At 41.1% G+C, this 21,329-nt stretch overlaps 1 protein-coding gene across 1 annotated transcript; it reads left to right on the forward strand.

Moving 5' to 3' along the window:
* Positions 1 to 5,763: 5,763 nt before the first annotated feature.
* n4bp1 (nedd4 binding protein 1) lies at positions 5,764 to 20,858 on the forward strand. The gene is made up of 7 exons (XM_026927466.3): positions 5,764 to 6,317; positions 8,872 to 10,325; positions 15,348 to 15,478; positions 19,177 to 19,273; positions 19,470 to 19,577; positions 19,685 to 19,786; positions 19,904 to 20,858. Exons 1-7 carry the CDS (start codon positions 6,006 to 6,008, stop codon positions 20,217 to 20,219), a joined length of 2,520 nt encoding a protein of 839 aa, XP_026783267.2. The 5' UTR covers positions 5,764 to 6,005; the 3' UTR covers positions 20,220 to 20,858.
* The last annotated feature ends 471 nt before the right edge of the window (positions 20,859 to 21,329 follow it).

Below are 21,329 nucleotides of genomic sequence, written 5' to 3' on the forward strand. Positions count from 1 at the left end.
GGGTATTTTATGACAGATTTTGCTGTTACACAGGAGGCTAAGTGCAATCTCTGCTAAAACTTTAGCTAAATCATAATGCCTATGTGTTCTCCTTTCACTGAAACCCTAGACCATGACAACGAGCATTTGATAGCAAATGTAATTCAGTGTTAATCATGCTCATAGTAATAGTAGAAAATGGTGCATCTTCTATAGTGCGCAACTATCATTTTCCTCCTTACCCTGGGACAACTACCTGAAGATGTCCAAAACTGCATGAGATGAAACTATTATTCTATGTTGAGATCATTTTCTCAAAAGCACAGGACAAAATGTGAAGTGTATTTGTTACTCCTTTTGGTAAATGAAGGTCTGGTGAAAACAAGACAAAAAATGTCAGATTATATGCATAAGTGCTCAACATTCTGAGATATGCAATATACACTTTATCTATGACTTGCTAATGTAGGCTATGCTTTATGATTCTGTAGGCACTGGCATGTACGCAATGAGAAATTAGTTTAATCTGTGAAACCACTGAACACAGAAACATCATTTAACTGTACAAAAAAGTATTTGTAATGTGCGACAGTAATTCATACTGATGATAGGGATTTACTCATATTTACTCTATAAACATTTTTCAGATGTACAAGAGTGTACCTGTGATGGTAGCACCCAATTCAGCTCTGAACTACATTACCCATAAGCCCCAGCACATCACATGACCATGTCACATGTCTCACTGAGCACTGACACCTGTTCTGCATTAGGACTAATCAACACCCCAACTTAGGTCCTGGTCTCTGTATGTGTCATTGTCAAGCTTTTGTCTTTGTCATGCATGTGTGTTGTTGTGTGTGTTCCACAGCCTTGATCATAGTCTAGCTGTTTTTGCCTTGTAGCCATTGCTTATGTGTATAGTTCTTGTTTTCACTGTTTTAGTCATGTGTGTTGCACCTTCTACAATAAAATCTGCACTTGCATCTGTTGCCTCAACATAACCATGACAGTTACAGTACTTTGCAGTAAGTCAATCAGAAAACACATGAGACCCAAAATAAGAAGGCAGGTGAACTTTATGATTTGTTATCAGGCAATAATCTAAAAAATTTTCAAAACGAATAGCATTGCAGCTTTTGAGCTTGATCGCTGCTTTCTGCTTGGCTTTGCTCCACTCAACACAGCTGGCAACACAGCTCAGCTCACTGCTCAAGGGTTCAGGTGTGCCATGTTAGTCATTACCCCCCTAGCTTGCCCCCAAACACCTCCCTCCCAATGCAGACCCATGCTAAATCACATCTCCACATGCCACACACAGGTCCAATTAATTAGGTACAAGCTTATGATAATATCCCACCAACCCCAGGAACTTTCTCACTCACTTTTTGATCTTGGTTTGCGATCAGACTGTAATCACAGCAGTCTTATTAATTTGGGGACATATCTGCCTACGACAAGGGAAAGCCCAGATACCATAAACAGGCCCATCCAATCACACACTTTGCAAGGTTTGTTGTGAGGCCAGGTCATGTCAAAGAATTCTAGAACTGCCCTCAGATGCTAAATATGCTGCTGCCAATCATATTATAGATTATGTCATCTAAATCCATAGTGGTATATGCACAGTGGAGATATAGCACACAGTCTTTTGGACATTGAGATTTAGTTGGAGCTCTGAAAAACCCAAATGGAAGACTGACAAATTGGTGTAAACCAAACGGGGTGTAGAGAAAGTCATTTCGCCATGGACTTTGTCAATAAGGGAATTTGCTAATAGCCTTTGATCAAATCCAGGGTTGAATAAAAAAAAAAATCAGGCTTCATTGATCCAGGAGCTTGTCAATACTGAGCAGTTGATAGGCATCAAATTTTGAAATTGCACTCACCTTGCAGAAGTCCATACAGACATCGACCACCCCATCTGCCTTGGGCATAAGTATAATGGGTCTGTTCCAGTCATAGAGTACCTCAATGTGCTGTTCCATGAGTTCAGTGCACCCAGGCATGGGATAAAACAGGTCAGAGATTTTAGGCTGGCAACTTGGTGACCTCTGCTCTCTGGGACGAAGAGATTGTCTCCAAGAGGGATTAGGGTTTGATTTGATGTTTTTGAACACTTCAGTTTCAACGCACCTCTCTCTAACTTTGCCACAGAGCAACAGAGACTGCCTCTCTCAGCTATTTAAGGAGATTGAGGTGGTGCTCACAGATCCAGGATGTACCGAAAACTGACTGGGTGTTCGACCAGTGTTGGTTCCTCCCAGTGTTCTTTAACTATGTCCTACACATCATGTAATAACTCTAAAAGGGAAATCCCCATGGAGGCAGGGGGTAGTCAGCAAATAATAGGACTTCCAATTCCAACTATCACTGTGTACACACCTACAAACCTTTTTTTCCACCGATTTTCTCCCTGATTTAGTGTTAACACAAATGTGTGGCTATTAGGAAAGAGCAACAATTGCAAAGTTCCACCAGCAAGGAAATTTCAACCCTGGTTAATTCAGACCAGCTTTCTCAAAACCAAGAGAGAAATATCATCAAGCATGAAATATTAGAAATAATTGCATTTCTTGTCTCAAACTAACTACCACTGATACAGTTGATAGCTGAGACGAAGTAGGCGTTTGACCTTTTCTGTCTTTATTTGATTACACGTTGAGATGAAACCAGAACTAGCACAGGCTTTCAGTACAATTCCAAGAAATGCTACATATATTTCACATAGCATTCAAAACAAAGTCATTGAACTGACGAGTATGATTGTGAGAGAAGAAATCATGAAAGATGTTGGGGAGTCATGGTTTACTATTAAGGTGGATGGAACTAAGGACCCAACAGACAGTGAGAATGTTTCCATAATCATTGATTATGTAGACTACAACTGCACAGTACAGGAAAGGCTGTTGTCAATGTCAAGCACACAAAAGCATGATGCCCTGTCACTCACAAACCTAGTTCTTGAAGAGCTTTCTAATGTTGGACTTGACACAAACAACTCAGTGTTATGATGGGACTAGTGTCAAGTCAGGAAGGGAAGGTGACATACAGAAACTTATTCAAAACAAGTTATACAGAGACGTGCCATACACTCATTGTTTTGACCATCAATTACATCTGGTGGTTGTGCATGCTATTTCATCAGAGTGTGCATCTGAAGATTTTATGATGTGCGCAAATCATTTTATAAGTTCCTGTGAAAAACTACTTAGCTGCACAGTATAATGGAGAAAAGATGAAAAGGTTACTGGATCAACAGTGGAAGGTCTGGTGATTGACTTGGCCAGACTAAAACCTTCCACATTTTTCCCAGGATGAAGTCCTTTGTTGTGTAGGCAGTGTGTTTTGGGTCATTGTCTTGCTGCATGATGTTGTTCTTCCCATTTAGATTGGATGCATTTCTTTGTAAATTGGCAGACAGAAGGTTTCTGTAGAATGTTTCTGCATTCGTTCTGCTGCTACCATCATGAGTTACATCATCAATAAAGATTAGTGAGCCCATTCCAGAAGCAGCCATTTCAGCCAAGCCCAAGCCAGGACACTACCTCCACCATGCTTGATGAGCTTGTATGTTTTGGATCATGAGCAGATCCTTTCTTTCTCCACACTTTGGCTTTTCCATAAATTTGGTAGAGGTTAATCTTGGTTCCAGAACTTTTGTGGCTCATCTCTGTATTTCTGTGCGAATTCCAGTCTGGCCTTCAGATTCTTACTGCTGATGAGTGGTTTGCATCTTGTGGAATGGCCTCTATATTTCTGTTCTCAAAGTCTTCTTTGAATGGTGGAATGTGATACTTTCACCTTTCTGCCCTGTGGAGGTTGTTGGTGATGTCACTGGCTGTTTTTTGGGAGGGGTTTTCTTCACAGCCCTCTCAACGTTTCTGTCATCAACTGCTGTAGTTTCCCTTGGCTGACCTGATCCATGTCTGTTTGTTAGTACACCAGTGGTTTCTTTCTTTTTCAGGACATTCCAAATTTTTGTATTAGCTATACCCAATGCTTGTGCAATGCTTCTGATCGCTTTTCTCCCCTAGACAGCTCTCTGGTCTTCTTGTTAGTTTATCCTTTTTAACAAAAAATGTAGTCTTCACAGGTGAAACCCAGGGCTCAAACCAAGAACAGACATTCAGAGCTATTAATTGTTTAAACAGTCAGTCTAAATGGGTGAGTTCAAACAAAAGGTGCCATGTTCTACATTGTTTAACACATCTAGATGTAAATATCAGGAAATGAATGTTGAAATTCTATCATTATGGAAGAATTTTCTTTATCTTTATCAATATGCTTGTCAATCAGTATTTGAAATCAGTATTATGTCAATCAGTATCTATGCAACAGTATTGTGATTTTTTATACACTACACTGTATCATCTCTATGCATATGATTCTACAAGGATATTTCTGTGAAAACAAACTGGTGTAACCTTGCAGGTGGTGTTTTTAAGTTGTTTTTAAAGATGAAGGCTAGTGTCTGAAGGCTAGTGTCTGAAGGCTAATGTTGTTTTTAAAAAATAAACTGACTGACTCCTCGCCACGGTTAAAACTAAGGGAAAGGGACAGTGAAATAATTGGGGCGAGAGGCAGGTGTGTGATTAAAAGAAAAAAAGAGAAAACTCCATCCAATGAGATCATTGTTTTAGAATTGTATAAAAGCATGGGCCACGACTATGTAAATCAGATGCTCTATAGACCATCTCGGCTTTGTTGTTTGACTCACTAAAGTCTATTGATTTTTGACATCCAGAACCCATTGTCTTTGGAAGTCTTTTTCTCATTTTGAATTGAAGTGGTTTTTGCCACGACATCATCTGGTGAAAAACATGAAATTCAACACACAAAGGCGTTTCATTTGTGAACAAACAATGTACCACACCATTCCACACTGAAAAGCAAAACCTTCCTTGCACTCTCATGTTGCTTGATTTCTTTAATGAAAAACACTCATCAGGGCTTGCTTTTCAAGAACTAAAGGTTGAATTTGTGTCGGAAGAATGATATCCACACCACTTTATTGCATTTCACTGTGTGATTCGATTTTAGATAGAAAAACAGTTACAGCAGTGAAAGAATGCGAAATACAATATATAAATGGTATTGCTTTTAATTAGAGACATGAGGAAAACATTCTACACTGAATAACAAAACCTTCACTGCTTCATCATTCATATGTGTCTGAATCTCTTCAATGTAATTCCTCTTTGCATTTCTGGATTTTTAGTGACTTTTAAAAAAAATTATGATTCATTCTATACTAATACTGTTGGACTTATGTAATCGCACTTATTGTAAATCAGCAGTCACAGTTTGTAACTCCTTTAACCATCATGATTCAAAGATTTCTGGATTTGTAGTGTTTTTATATGATTACTCTTCTCCTGTAAGACCTTTACATAATATTGCACTTGCAGTAGGTCATACTGTATATGTACATACAGTACTACAACCCTTAATATGCTCACATTTCCATTTCTTTTTTTTTTTTTTTTTTTTTTTTGTAAAATATTATTTATTGCTGTACTCATATTGTAGGCTGTTTTTGTAACAATGTACACTGGATTTTTGGTGATTTAAAAAAATATATTATTGTACTCATACTATACGAATTTATATTTATATGCAATATTGCACTTGTAAATAAATCCCACTAATATATCAATATCCATAATATATCCTTATTACTCTACATTACGTCAGACATCCTGCAGGTGGAGTGCTGATATACTTTTTTTTTTTTTTTTATCATTTTGAACGTTTATTTCTTTGACGCGGTTTGATTAGGAAGGAGCCAGGGTCGTGTGTTGATGACGTCAGCTGGGGTTTTCCGGGTTGTATGGGCTGTCGATTACAGTCAGCTACGCTAACTAAAAGTTAAACGCTTCACTGGGAGTGTGCCACTTACTGAGGTCGAGGACAGAGAGGATACTACTGAAATCATGAAGGGGGGAAGCGAGTCGTACTACAGCGTGTGTGTTATATAGCGTCGCAGTAGTCGACCCAGAATAGATAGCAAGTGAAAAAGGAAAATGTCAACAACGCGGCCCTTCCCAGGCATGAAGCGAGTCACCGAGCTAACCTGCGCAGTGTCGCCGGGGAACAGCCGCGCTCCTGCCGCTAGTAAACTCCTGCCAGAGGCGTGGACCATCGACGAATTTACAGTACATGAAGGCAAAGAAGCGGAGTTAAAATGCGCAAAGTCTCGAGTCGAACAAGTTTTCCAGGTAGCATTTACAATTATTGGCCTGTTGGACCACACTGTTGGAGCCCACGGAAGTAAAGCGTCTAGGCAAATCTGGCTTCAGCTGAAGGGGAAAAAAGAGGATGTATCGAAAGCAAAGGTAATGCAACTGTACTGTATTTATAGCCATATTTGTTTAAAATTTGGTGTCGCATTTACAAATATATACATCAAAACCCCAGAGGAGAGCTAGGCTTAAAGTTGTGACATCCATGTAGCATTGCTAATCACACAGTAGCTAATATATTCTCAGCTCAGTGCTAAAATGTGGCTGTAATGTGCCGTGGTGTCTAGAATGGTGTAATGTTCGTATTTGTTCACTTATTCTTAGGTTGGTTTGTATTGTAAGGCAGAAGTGGAATGTTAAGTTATAGCCGAGAGCTAGTTAACAGTTCAGTATGAATCAGTGAGGGATAAAGAGATGTCTTAAACTGACATCATTCAGATGATCGAAGTCATGCTTATCTCATGCTTAATACTGAGCTTAGCTTCTCCTCAGTCCTGTCACAATTATTAAGAAAAAACCACAACAGGCAGCTTTTTTGACATAATGCTTCACATAATTCTCATCGCGTTGTTTCCTCTCTGAAGTTTACGGTAATGTTACCACAGCTGTGAAGCTGGCATGACACAGTCTTCCACTATTGAGTGGACTTCATTACTCAGTTCTCCTGACGCGGCATTGTTTACGTTGAATTGTGAAGCGGAAGTAAGAAGTGCTGCTGCCGGGAAATGTGGAATATCCACACAGTGATGAGTGCTAGACTGGAAAACCCAGGAGCAGCTACATCCATAACTGAATACTACCATGCTGAACCGGTTGTCTTCATTAGATTATTTAGGTGGTGTGTAATTTGGGGCTATATGATGTTAAATTCATAGTTTTAGTGTATGAAATAAATATAAATGGGCACAAATATAAGTCTGTTTAATCCTGCTAAACCTGTTAAACCTTAAATTCTCACAATCTGGGTATATTTTTTTAAAATTTTCCTTCGAACCGCGTATTAGGTCGCAAAAATCGCTTTTTATTAGCTCTACAACATTGCCCAGCTTCTACCCTTACTTCCTTCCTGACACTCTGGTTCACACAGGTCTATCATCAGAGAATCTTCAGTGTATAATCTGACATGGAGACCATATTAATCACACAGTCTGTCATAGGATTTTACTGAGATCATCTTAAAAGCTCTAGCTTTAGAAATCAGAACTGCTCCCAAGCAACAAAAAGGAAAAAGCTGAAGATTTCTGTTTTGCACTTTTGTGATAGATTGTCCTTCTTGCACAAGTTGGATCACTGTTGTGCTGCAGTGACTTGTTCATTAATCATGGGCCAGTAATGCAGCTCGCTCGTGGCCTGTATTACACCTGTCTACTGGTAGGACATGTCACATTCTGTGATGACGTCAGCTCTGTCACATAATTTTGTTTCTGCTAAGTCAGAGCGGGGACCCCCGTTGTATACTTCATGTTGAGTTTCCACTGTCCTTCAGAGCTGTGAGGTTCAGTCCCTTGTCATTACTGGTAATCTGTGCCTGTAATGTTCGGTAAATGGAATACTCATTCAAACTAAACAGAGAAAAATCTCAGCTCTCTTCTGCTGATGTAATGGTCTACCCTAGGGGGTTCCTGTGTCACAATGACACTTGCAGAGAAGAAGTGGAAAACCAGTCATTCCATCACAGACCCACATATGTACTTTCTGAGTCAGCTGTTAAGAAATTCACATAGGCCTTGCATGTTATTTTGGGCTCTTTCTGGCCGCCCAAACCCCAAGGCATTCAGTAGCATTCCCTGATCACATGCCTTAATTTTTTTTTAATAGTGTAACATAAAGTGATCGCTATATTCAGTAGGCTAGACAGGTCCACATTTCACATTACCCATTAGTCACACAGAAACACCCACTGGGTTTGCATTTGGAACCTGTGGTATTAGTGTTAAGTGATATTTGAGCTTGTTGATAATAACATTAATAATAATAACTATCCCGGTAGTTAGTAAAACCAGTCCAGTTCCAGGCCTCAAAAGTTGAGCTTTCCAAACCTTATACTGAACTCTCAAATCACAACAATTATTGCCAAATATATTGTAAAAGTTACAAAGTAAACATTGTATTATATATTATATATATATAATATGTGTATAATATTTCTCATATTATTATTATTATTATTTGTAATTTTTATTATTATGTCTCACTGTCTTATTGGTATGTGTGTTCTGGAAGCTTCATACCAAGTCAAATTCCTTGTGGGTGTGAGCACACTTGGCAATAAAAGCTCTTTCTTCTTCTTCTTCTTCTTCTTCTTCTTCCTCTTCTTCTTCTTCTTCTACGTGTTTGGGTGTGTTGGGTATTGTATTTAAGTAATTGTGGTTTCATTTTCTATTATTAATTCTACCAACCCAAAATTATTGTATTGCACAATTCTGCATCACATTATTGTGAACTACTTTTGTAAAGATTTCCTTGTTAATTTTATAAGATCCTTCTATGCTTGCCAACAATTTGACTACCACAATATTTGGATTATAGCATTTATGGAAACAGGCCAGCAGCTATATACAGTTACATTCTATAAATCATTGAGACAAACAGATAGCAACCTTTACTGTGTGATAACTAATGCAGCCATACTATTGTTTTTCTACAGGAGTATGTTAAGGGCCTTTGTGACCCAGAGCTGCAAAAAGAAGAGAGATATCCAGTGGACATGCATTGCATCTTCGCTGGTGCTGGTGGCCTCTTTCTGGACCATTTGCTGCGAGACACAAGCGCTGAGGTGCAGGTGCTAGAGCCGGGCCGTCTGCGGCTGCTGGGTTGTGCCGAAGCCGTGGTAATGGCACAGAGCCGCGTGCAGCAGTTTGTTGCCCTCTTCCAAGAGAAACGTAGCTTGCCAGCTGACCGGGAGCCCTCAGTCAAGCGAACCTTTAAGAACTTTGTGGAGGAGCGGGCAGACAAATATACAATGGAACTGTTGCTTTTACCTAGTGCCCTAAAGGAGGAGCTTCTGGGGCTTGCGCAGAGCCCTACACAGCTTAGCGTAGACTTGGAGCAGGACCGCTCTCAGACCAGCACTCCCGTCACTGAGCTCTCCAATCGAATCCTGGTTGCAACCTTTGAGGAGAAGTCATCCGCAAAGGACAAGGCTTCCTTTGAGGACAAGGCGTGCAGTCCTGTGCCCGTGCCTGACGTGCTGGTCCTGAACGGGCGGCCAACTCACAAGCGGCGCTCATCCGAGAGTGAGCAAAGGGACACCAAAAGGCAGTACTCACTGGAGAGAAGGGACGAGGACCAGGACAGAGAGAAAACCCGTGATGACAGCCAGACACGGACAAGGCCACCTGGCAGGATGGTGTTGGACACTGGTGATACATCTGATGAGGGTGAAGCCGTGAGCCCTGAGACCAACCTGCGGTGTCTGGTGAACTTCTTCAGAACCATGGGCTACCAGCAGGATGTGGTAGAGCGGGTAGTGCGTGAAACAGGCCAAACTGAAGACACCTTCCTGCTGCTGGAGCGCATTGTGGAGGAGAGCCACAAGAGCCAAAAGAGCCAGGAGACCTCCACTATAGCTAACCCATGTCCCTCTACCAACTCCACTTACACTCGGCTCAAGGAGAAGGAACGGGTGCAAGGTCGAGCTCTAACAGAGATCAAGCTAAAGGAGAATATCAAGGTGCCCAGCAGTAATGGTTGGAGCCAAAAGAGCCAGACAATCAGTGCTGCATCAATGGACAATGACGACGATGTCATAGAGATCGGGAGAAAATGCAGGACTGTTGGGCCTCTTGATCTTAAATCGGACTCCAGGTTTGATTACCTGTCACGAGGTGGCTCACAGACTGTGGGGCCCATACGGATGGAGGCTGTGACGGCACTGCGCAGTTCTGCTATGGAAACACGACCAAGCTGCTCCTACCAGACCTGTCCACGAGTCCCACTACCCCACACTGAGCCATCAGCACTGCCAAAGGCCATTCCTCTTACAGGGATGTCCCGCTTTCAGCAGTCACTGCGAACCCCCTATCGACTGGTCCTGCAGGACGTACCCGGGCAACCAGACCTCCGGCACATCATCATAGACGGCAGCAATGTGGCCATGGCGTAAGTGTTTGTGTATGTTTGTGTAGCTGATTGGTATGTATGCAAAAGTGCATATATATATATATATATATATATATATATATATATATATATATATATATATATATAGTTAAATAGCTGAGAAACAAACTGAAATGTAGCTATTGTTTCCCCACTGTAGTTGTGGCTGTATGGGGTTGTTATGCGTGTGCATCTGCATGTGAGAGAATGTTTAAAGGTTAAGAAGTGGCTTCCAGTAAGTCTTGTGAATGTGCATGTTTTTGAACCCAGGTTTGTACGTGCATATGTGTGTGAAAGAGAGTGGGTGTCAAACCAAGATAAGGTACAAAATGAGTGGGTGACCTGTATTGCTTCAAGTTGTGGGCTCTCTGCCCACGTTTCTTCATGCTTCCTCTTCTGTCATCTCTTTCAAATGTTACTTTTCAGCATTTTTTTCTATTCTCTAGGTGGTTTCCTGCAAGGCCCTCTTTTTATGAGAACTGTGACAGTGGGCACCAAGGTGTGATTAATGGTTTAGGTGTAGAAGAACGATTACGTTAAAGACATATTTGAATAACAGTGAAATTTTATGTGTGGTATTGAAGTTGTTGTAGTTCTAGTAGCGGGAGGTCAAAAAACTCACATTGACAATGTCAGAGTAATAGGTTTTGAGACACTTCCTAGTGAAAAAGGAATATGGGATGTCCTGACCTATAAAGATTTGAGCTAGAGTGCTCTTTTGCAAGTAGTCAAAAAATTCTTTTGGGGGCGGGGGGTGGGGAGTGGTGGTGTCAGTGGTGTTCATACAAAAACTGATACCAAGATAATAAGACATGTCTGTACTGTAAGAACTACTTTGCCCCACGTTGTTTGTATGCTAATGATTCACATAGATGACCTACATGTGGCTGGAGGATGATAACTTTTTGCCCTGGCAGCCTGTGAGGTGATCTGTAGCATTCCACTCACCAACAGCAGTATTGCATTGCTCCAAGATGTTTCAAACTTTATGAGATGTTCTCATTTAATTAGAGATGAAGATGATTATTGTTGTTGTTGTTATTATAAAAACAGTAGCTTGAAGTATAACTATTAATATCCTATTCCTATTAATATCCTGTTCCTATATTCCTATATCCTATTAGTATAACTATTCAACTATTAATAAGTACTATTATAATATTCTAATTTAATTACTCTTGCTGTTAGATGGTAGACAAATACAATAACAATAAATCAGCATGGAGAAAAGTAGAAACTAGTAAAAATTCCACCCCATACTGTGAGAGCATCAAGTTTTGACTGAAGTCAGAGCACAGTTGATTGGATTGTAAAATATTGATTTCACAAAGGTTGGAGAGCGTTTAAAGAAAGCAATCGCAACCGCTTTACTTCTACCAAACAATGTAACTGTACTAAGGCTTCGGGTTACTGATCAGGAGGTCAAGGGTTCAAGCCCCAGTCCAAGCTGCCATTGTTGGGCCTTTGAGAAAGGCCCTTAACCCTATCTGTTGTAATCTGACAAATAAAGGCGACTTCTTATTTTGTTGCATAGCATTGTTATTTTGTTGCTATGGAATTACTTCTTTGTGGAGGAGGAAGTGATGTTTGAAAATAGAGATTTATTTTGGAAATAGATATTTGAAACACTGGGCCTCATTTATCAACCTTTGCCAAGTCGAACTAAAAAAATCCCTCCACAATTACAAATGTTTCTGTCTTATTGGTTTTCTTCAAACTAAAGCGTGTGTGTTGATAAAAGCCAATCACCTCCACTGAAAGAGCTCCTCCTAAGCACCTCATGCTCTAAATCATCTAGTAAAACCAGCTCAGTCTTTTCAGTGCATCAGCTACCACAGGTAACAATCTTCTATTTCCTCCTTTTATAAGACATTTCTTTTGACCTTATTGATTGGCAAGTCTTATTTGTTTTATTTTATGGATTAGTTGTGGATTGTTTTCTTTCAGGTCATTAATATTAAACAACTAGGATTCACAAAAGTTTCATTAGCATTTGTGAGCAATTGAAATAAGTAAGCTATTTAAACTTCACATTATAATCAGTATAGAAAAATGCAGTGTTTCATGACATTTATACAGTTTGACTCCTATCAGTCGAGGTTTACATTAGTGAGAGTCCTTATAAATTTACACAAACCCAGGAGCTCTCATTGGATACAAATGTTTTCTGAAATAGCTGGATTTTCATGAGTACTACATTTCCACTGCAAATGCTCCTTCAGACAAGTTACGAATACATTTTTTGTATCCTGTTTGATAAATGAGACCCAATGTTCATATTTTCCTTGTTTTATTTCTTTCCTTGCTTGCTAAACTGCCGTGTAAAAGCAATAGACTACTTGAGTTGTTCTAATACCTGATTATTTAACAGCAGTATTAGGTTCAACAGTGAACATGTTCAGTTGTAGGGATTTCTTTCTCTGTGGTGATGTAAAAAGTGACTGTGTAATGAAATTATTCAGGTTATCATTGCTGTTTTGACATACTGTAATTTTAAGATTATGGTTCCTTCGTTGCTTCATTTGCAGTACTTTAAGATAACAGGTTAGCAGAGCAAGTGATACAGTTGGTGATAATGTCAATCTCACTTGGTTAAAATTACGAGGGTTTTTTTAGTGGTTATTTCTTGGTAGATATACCATGGGAGAAGTGAATGGGTTTTTTGAATATTTGTCAATTTACATTTCCAGATGCAAGGTTATTTTATTATATACGTCACCTGTATTGGATTTAGTAACACTTCCTGTTCAACTTCACTTTCTCTCACAGAGGGAAGTTCCCTCAGAGGTGTGCCTCTGTGTGTGCCTCTGCGTGTCTGTTTTTGCCTCTGCGTGTCTGTTTTTGCCTCTGCGTGTTTGTGTGTGCCTCTGCGTGTGCCCCTGCGTGTCTGTGTGTGCCCCTGCGTGTCTGTGTGTGCCCCTGCGTGTCTGTGTGTGCCCCTGCGTGTCTGTGTGTGCCCCTGCGTGTCTGTGTGTGCCCCTGCGTGTCTGTGTGTGCCCCTGCGTGTCTGTGTGTGCCCCTGCGTGTCTGTGTGTGCCTCTGTGTCTGTGTGTGCCTCTGTGTCTGTGTGTGCCTCTGTGTCTGTGTGTGCCTCTGTGTGTGCCTCTGTGTCTGCCCCTGCGTGTCTGTGTGTGCCTCTGTGTCTGTGTGTGCCTCTGTGTCTGTGTGTGCCTCTGTGTCTGTGTGTGCCTCTGTGTCTGTGTGTGCCTCTGTGTCTGTGTGTGCCTCTGTGTCTGTGTGTGCCTCTGTGTGTGCCTCTGTGTCTGCCCCTGCGTGTCTGTGTGTGCCTCTGTGTCTGTGTGTGCCCCTGCGTGTGCCTCTGTGTCTGCGTGTGCCTGCGTGTGCCTCTGCGTGTCTGCGTGTGCCTCTGCGTGTGCCTCTGCGTGTCTGCGTGTGCCTCTGCGTGTCTGCGTGTGCCTCTGTGTGTGCCTCTGTGTGTGCCTCTGTGTGTGCCTCTGTGTGTGCCTCTGTGTGTGCCTCTGTGTGTGCCTCTGTGTGTGCCCCTGTGTCTGCGTGTGCCTCTGCGTGTCTGCGTGTGCCTCTGCGTGTCTGCGTGTGCCTCTGCGTGTCTGCGTGTGCCCCTGCGTGTCTGCGTGTGCCTCTGCGTGTCTGCGTGTGCCCCTGTGTCTGCCCCTGTGTCTGCCTCTGTGTGTGCCTCTGTGTGTGCCTCTGTGTGTGCCTCTGTGTGTGCCTCTGTGTGTGCCTCTGTGTGTGCCCCTGTGTCTGCGTGTGCCTCTGCGTGTCTGTGTGTGCCTCTGTGTGTGCCTCTGCGTGTCTGCGTGTGCCTCTGCGTGTCTGCGTGTGCCCCTGTGTGTGCCCCTGTGTGTGCCCCTGTGTGTGCCCCTGTGTGTGCCCCTGTGTGTGCCCCTGTGTGTGCCTCTGTGTGTGCCTCTGTGTGTGCCTCTGTGTGTGCCCCTGTGTCTGCGTGTGCCCCTGCGTGTGCCCCTGCGTGTCTGCGTGTGCCCCTGCGTGTCTGCGTGTGCCCCTGCGTGTCTGCGTGTGCCTCTGCGTGTCTGCGTGTGCCTCTGCGTGTGCCTCTGTGTGTGCCTCTGCGTGTCTGTGTGTGCCCCTGTGTCTGTGTCTGCCTCTGCGTGTCTGCGTGTGCCTCTGCATGTCTGCGTGTGCCTCTGCGTGTCTGCGTGTGCCTCTGCGTGTCTGCGTGTGCCTCTGCGTGTCTGCGTGTGCCTCTGCGTGTCTGCGTGTGCCTCTGTGTGTGCCCCTGCGTGTCTGTGTGTGCCCCTGCGTGTCTGTGTGTGCCCCTGCGTGTCTGTGTGTGCCCCTGCGTGTCTGTGTGTGCCTCTCTGTGTGTCTGTGTGTGCCTCTCTGTGTGTCTGTGTGTGCCTCTCTGTGTGTCTGTGTGTGCCTCTCTGTGTGTCTGTGTGTGCCTCTCTGTGTGTCTGTGTGTGCCTCTCTGTGTGGGTGTGTGGGTCTCTGTGTGTGGGTGTGTGGGTCTCTGTGTGTGGGTGTGTGGGTCTCTGTGTGTGGGTGTGTGGGTCTCTGTGTGTGTCTGTGTGGGTCTCTGTGTGTGGGTGTGTGGGTCTCTGTGTGTGGGTGTGTGGGTCTCTGTGTGTGGGTGTGTGGGTCTCTGTGTGTGGGTGTGTGGGTCTCTGTGTGTGTCTGTGTGGGTCTCTGTGTGTGGGTGTGTGGGTCTCTGTGTGTGGGTCTGTGTGTGGTGGGTCTTCTTCGATAAAATACAGGTGTTTTGTTTTTTTTTTTTTTACTTGTACTGCTAATGGGTTTCCTTGGAGATTTAATCTCAGACCTTTGCCTGATTCTGATACTCTGAACCGGTACTCACCAGAGGGGCAGTCTTTTCTTTTGCCATCTTCTTATGGAATATTGTATCGAGACACTGTCTCAGACTACAGAAACCAACCCGTATTGTTTGCTTATTTTCTCTTTATTCCATAAAACCCATATTCTATTACCATTTCAAAGTCTGCTTCTGAGTCAATTTAAGATGTTCCTTATGCATTAACTCCCTGTGTAAATAACGTTAATATCACAACTGCTTCTTTCCAGACATGGACTCCATCGAGTCTTCTCTTGTCGCGGGATTGCCATTGCTGTGGAAGCCTTCTGGCGAAGGGGACATCGAGAGATCACTGTCTTTGTACCACAGTGGAGGCAGAAAAAAGACCCCAACATAACAGGTAAGAGCCCAGTAGATTCCTTCACTCTGGGGATGGTCAAGAGTCTAAAAACTAAAAATTAGGCTTTTTTTAAATTACTAGAATTCTGTATGCCATGACATGACTATGGGAGCAGCGGTAGCTCAGTGGTGATGTTTCTATGCTAGTGGCCAAGAGGTTGTGAATTTAAATCCCAGGATTGCCAGGGAGCAATGTTAGGTGCTTGAGCAAGACCCTTAACCACAGACTGTTCACTTCTATGCTTCTGTCTCGCTTGCAACCATGCAATCAAGTGCAACACAGCTGATATTATCTACAGCTCAAAACTAATTCCTAAAACTAAGTGGGCTACAGTAAGAGAGTTAGAAGTGAGCTACCAAGCCACCAAACTCAAACTGATGGGAGAAAGAAGACTTGAAAATGTGCCATTCCTGACAGCAAATTGCCAAATAAATCTGTGTGTGTTCCCCAACAACAAAACTTTCCATAATAAGTTTCCTTAACAATTTTGTCAATCCAAATCCTTCTTCCAAGCCCTTATACTCATGTCTGTGTAGCTCAAGATGCCTACTTGTATTAATGTGTAACATGTATGGTAATTTTTGTGTCAACATATTAAACAATATTAAGCGTTTAATACATTTCCATACTCCAACATGGTAAACAGTTCAATCCTATAACTTTGGGTACTCTCTATGCTACATTTACGTAGGCGAACACTAAGCTGACACTGTATTCTGGCTATAGCCAATGAAACTGTGCATGCTAATATGACTCAGATTCACAAGATCTGGTAGGTGGAATGTCTTTCAGTGGAATTGAAGTGAAATCTTTAAACACAGTTTTCTCCCTTCTCACTTTTGCAGGTAATCAGATTTTAAAATGCTAGAACTTCACTTGTAGGTGAGAGACATGACAAAGGGAAACATATTTTAATTCAAGAAGACCCATAGTTTTCAGACCTGTGTGTATACACTATATGGCCGAAAGTATGTGAACACCTGACCATCACACCCATATGTGCTTGTTGAACATCTCATTCCAGATTTAGTCCCCCTTTGCTATAATAACCTCCACTCTTCTGGGAAGGTTTTGCAGTAGATTTTGGAGCGTGGCTGTGGGGATTTGTGTTCATTCAGCCACAAGAGCAATACTGAGGTCAGTATTGGCATTGATGTTGGGAGAGGAGGTCTGGGCTGCAGTCAGTTACAGTTCATCCCAATGGTGTTCAGTGGGGTTGAAGTCAGGGCTCTGTGAAGGACACTCGAGTTCTTCCACTCCAACTATGACAAACCATGTCTTCAGGGACCTCGCTTTATGCACAGGGGCATTGTCATGCTGGAACATGTTTAGGATTCAGTTCCAGTGAAGGGAAACTGCAACACTACAGCATACAAAGACATGGTGTAGGGCTTCCAACTTTGTGGCAACATTTTGGGGGAAAGCCCACATATAGGTGTGACGGTCAGGTGTCCACATACTTTTGGCCATATAGTGTAGTACAAAATGTCAAAATTTGACCAGGTGAATGGTTTTCCCAGACTGCCACACAGTTTTGCTTAGCTTTCTGATGAAGATGGGCGGACACAACAAAACCAACATCCCTCCACTGTAAAACATTTAAAGATCTGGGCAACAATCATTTATAATTTACCATCATGAGTTTTTTCTACATTATGTAGATATGTAGCTATAATGTTTTGATCTTAATCATAGTTCATACAGATGCTTGAAAATCTTAATTTGCTAGTCAAAAGTGGTAACGTGAAGCTCCAGTGCAAAACAAAACATAACCAGTTTGAACTTCTGTAAGCAAAGAGTCTTATGGAGCTGAACCATTACAAATTTTAGTTAAATACTCCTGATATAGATTATCATGTTCCCAGTGTAGAGTGTTTACATCTAGTAATGCTGAACATTGATTAGACATGTGGACAGAGAATTTCATTGACCAGCTATAATCTCTATACAACTAATTGTAAAGACCAGTGATCCAACCTTTGGTATGTGTTAACAGGTCATCTTGGGTGTTAAATGTGAATGAGTAGAGCTGAAAAAACTGTGTATATGTTCTGTTCAGAATAAAAATGTCAAAATTGAAATGTCAGTTAAAAGGTCTTATGCTAATAGTCAGATTTTCCAGGACATTAGGGACTGGCAGACATTCAGTGTTGTACTATAGTAGTCATACCTTATCTATTAATCCATTATCATAATCATTTCCCTATCAATTCTTGTTATAGCAAGTTTCTAATTGGTTTACCAGTGAGTCATGGATATTAGAAATTGGTGTTTTTCCTACTTTCAATACAACTAATGTGATTGGGTTTGGATAATCATATTTAGGTCTCTGGAGTGAATAATTTTTTGATTCAGTATTTGGTTCTCCTCACATTAGCTTCAATAAAATATGCTCTTTTACTAGAAATCAGGTGTTTAGCCTAGGCTTGCACAGTAGTCAGGAGCATTGAAGGCATTTGTTTGTGTTTCAAATCGGCTTGATTCAATTAACCACAATATTCAGCTTCCACCAAAATCTCTATATTTTTAGGTTATGATAATTATTACTAGGGAAACAGTAGCCTAAGCTGCAGCTGTGGCTAGTGAGTAATATCAATATACTGTTTTTAATACATTTAATAGTCCTGACGACCTGATCCTAAATCAGTGCGGATACTGATTTCTCCCCTGTCCGAGGGGTTTGACTAGTTAGAGGAAATATCTTACATTTAAACATTATATTACATTTAAATGTAAATGGAACATGTAAATTTAAACGGTATAACATCAGGATATAACAGTAACTACTAACAAAAGATAGATGTAGACTTAATTGGACGTTAAGTTGGTAACTAGTTACTAACCAGACTTAACAAGTATGCGATATTATGGCAATAGAAAGAAAAAAAGACATATTTAGCTACAGAGAGAGTATCAAAAATAATGGAAAGGCTAGACCAGAAGTTTCTTGTTTGCCTTTTTCCCCCCTCGATTTCTATCTTTTGATAAAATGTGCTATTACTTGCCTCCAACCATTCAACATAACAAATCTATAAGGTCTCCAAGATATATATATATATATTAAATATTCTTCAGTGGTAATTTGTCACTATTTTTGTCTGGCCCTTTATCTTGTTTGGGCAATAAAGCCACTTCTCACCAGTAGGCGGCAATAAGATGCCTGTCAGCATGCATCACTGAGGCAAAGATGATTAAGTAGAATACAAGACCCAGAGTGGAAAGATCCGTTAGGAGTGTTAATCAGATTCTACATTGCAGAATTTGATTCACACTCCTAATCAGTGTTAACAGCAACCAAAATCTGTGTTAAAGTGTGAATTGTTTGCAACCAGGTTTTAGTATTAAATCAATTATATATATATATATATATATATATATATATATATATATATATATATATATATATATGCATTTATGTGCCACTTATTTTAATTCACATGACTTTCCATAGTATAAATGTTGCTACATATTTTGCAACCTGCATTAAACTAATAAATATTAATAACATTAACATTATTAATAACAAATATTTTTCATAGATGTAGCCTGTTTGACATGTTCATTAAATATGTATTTTCACATAATGCGCTTGAAATTTAGTTTGCAATGTTCAAGTTAACTCCAGTGTAGGCTTCCTGGCTTGAAAGATTGGATTTATTAATTGGATTTATTTTTTTTTTTCCCCTTACTCCTCATAGAACAACACTTCCTTAATCAACTGGAGGACTTGCGGTTGCTGTCCTTCACCCCCTCTAGAGAGGTCTGTGGGCAAAGGATAACTTCACATGATGACAGGTATAAGCTCCTAAAAGAGGTCAATCCCAGTGCTATTTAAATCATCATAGATGGTCCCATTAGACATATCATTACACAGAACACCACAGAAGAATGCTGACTATGATCATCCTTTCAAAATGATTAAATTGCTGAACGCTGAACTTAAACATTGCAGCGTCTCTTGATACAGTGTTTTGTCCCATGCTGTCTACAGGTTCTTGCTTCATTTGGCAGAGAAGACAGGAGGCATTATTGTCACTAATGACAACCTGAGAGACTTTGTTACACAGTCTGAGGCTTGGAAAAAGATCATACAAGAGAGGTAAAATTTGTCTTTAGATTGGAAATCTGTCTATATATAAGATTGAGAGTCTTTGACATAATTGATGAAGCTGGACATGAACCGTTTTCTTCTGTGGCTGTATTCAGACTCTTGCAGTTCACCTTTGTGGAGGATCATTTCATGATCCCAGATGATCCTTTGGGAAAACACGGGCCTCTCTTGGAGCATTTCCTGCGCAAAGACAGCCGGTGAGTTGCCCCAAATATATTCACACTCAGTGTTGGTTTACAGTTAAAATGACATGGTACATAGCAAATGTGCTTGACTTTGTGTGACTTTGTTGACTTTATTCCTCCTCTGTCCAGAGCCGTTGCTAGTCCTCTCATTCCCCCACTGAGGATGGACCTGAAGGCCACGCCTTCAGTTCATGCCCAGACACATGCCCCGTTGCCCACTCAGTCCAGATCAGCATCACACTGGCCCCATTCTGGCCCACCTGACTGGCATCCGCCTCGTCTGTCCTCTTCTCCACCTCCACAGCGCACACTTTCAGAAACTACAGAGCTGAAGAAGAAGCTGTACGACATTTTCCCTGACCAACAGCAGCGCATCGACCGCATCCTCAATGACAACCCTTACATGAGGGACCTGAATGCTCTGTCAGGCCTCCTGTTGGGCTGAACACATCACTGTTGAGAACACATGCACAAACACACAAAGCAGTGTTTCATGTCAGTCTGACTACAGAACAATGGTAAACATGACTTTGATTTTTTATATATATATATATATATATATATATATATATATATATATATATATATATATATATATATATATATATATATATATATTTAAAGACTTTGTGAACTAAAGACTGCTGCAAGTGGGTTGTTTGTTTTAGGGAATCTTGTTCTCTCTACTACTTTGCTTTCAAGATTACGGAATCCCTCCCATGTAGCTACAAGCACAATTAATACACTTCAGTTTGGATTTGCGTTTAACGAAGGATGAAAGATGAAAAGTCCACATGGCAAATATTTGTTGTACATATTTATTACAGATATTCCTCCAATAATTTATCAGTGAAAAAAATCTTTGTTCTAAAAGGTCTTTTAGCCACACGAGTTGTTTTTAAACTGGCTTTGCGGCAATGGCTGCTGAAGGACAAATGCTTGTTTTTGCTGTCAGTTTCATTAACAATGATTTTGGGCGTTGACCCATTTGAGTAAAAATGAAGATGCAATAAAATGCCCAAGTTGTTTGCAACCAGTCACTTGGTTATGGAGGTTAAAAAATAAATCCTAATTTTTATTACAATTATGGCAATGGATTTCATTTTATGACTATTAATGTAATGAATTTACATTTTTGATGCATGAATTTAACATTTTGGAGAAGTTAATTTGGCAGTTTAAGATGTCAAATTCTCTTAAATTGCAATGGCTTCCTACATCCATATTACAGTATTCAACTATTACCTATTTTAATTGAGTTGTAGATCTGTCTGGACTTCCAGACCTAAATGACTGTCTTTTACAGAGTCTGTACTGAATTCTAAGCAAAATTCACATAATTCAAACCTCTGGCAGTGCCTTGCCATTTCTTGATTGTGTAATGCACCAGCTCTACAGGCGGTGAATTAAAACCTTAAACTATGTGGCTGACCAGTGAATGACTGTATGACTCGAAGACATCTAGACCAGCTTTTCTACACTCTCTGAGAGCTGTGCAGATTTAGAAAAAAAAACCGAACTTTGAGACATTTCCATAAACTGGAACCACAATGGA

The sequence above is a fragment of the Pangasianodon hypophthalmus genome, chromosome 6 (genome assembly GCF_027358585.1).
Source record: "Pangasianodon hypophthalmus isolate fPanHyp1 chromosome 6, fPanHyp1.pri, whole genome shotgun sequence".
NCBI classification, from domain to species: Eukaryota; Metazoa; Chordata; class Actinopteri; order Siluriformes; family Pangasiidae; genus Pangasianodon; species Pangasianodon hypophthalmus.

Coding starts and splice junctions, on each gene's coding strand:
- n4bp1 (XM_026927466.3), top strand. CDS start 6,006: ATGTCAACAACGCGGCCCTTCCCAGGCATGAAGCGAGTCACCGAGCTA. Junction 10,326..15,347: donor GGCAGCAATGTGGCCATGGC/GTAAGTGTTTGT, acceptor GCTTCTTTCCAG/ACATGGACTCCATCGAGTCT. Junction 19,274..19,469: donor ATAACTTCACATGATGACAG/GTATAAGCTCCT, acceptor TGCTGTCTACAG/GTTCTTGCTTCATTTGGCAG.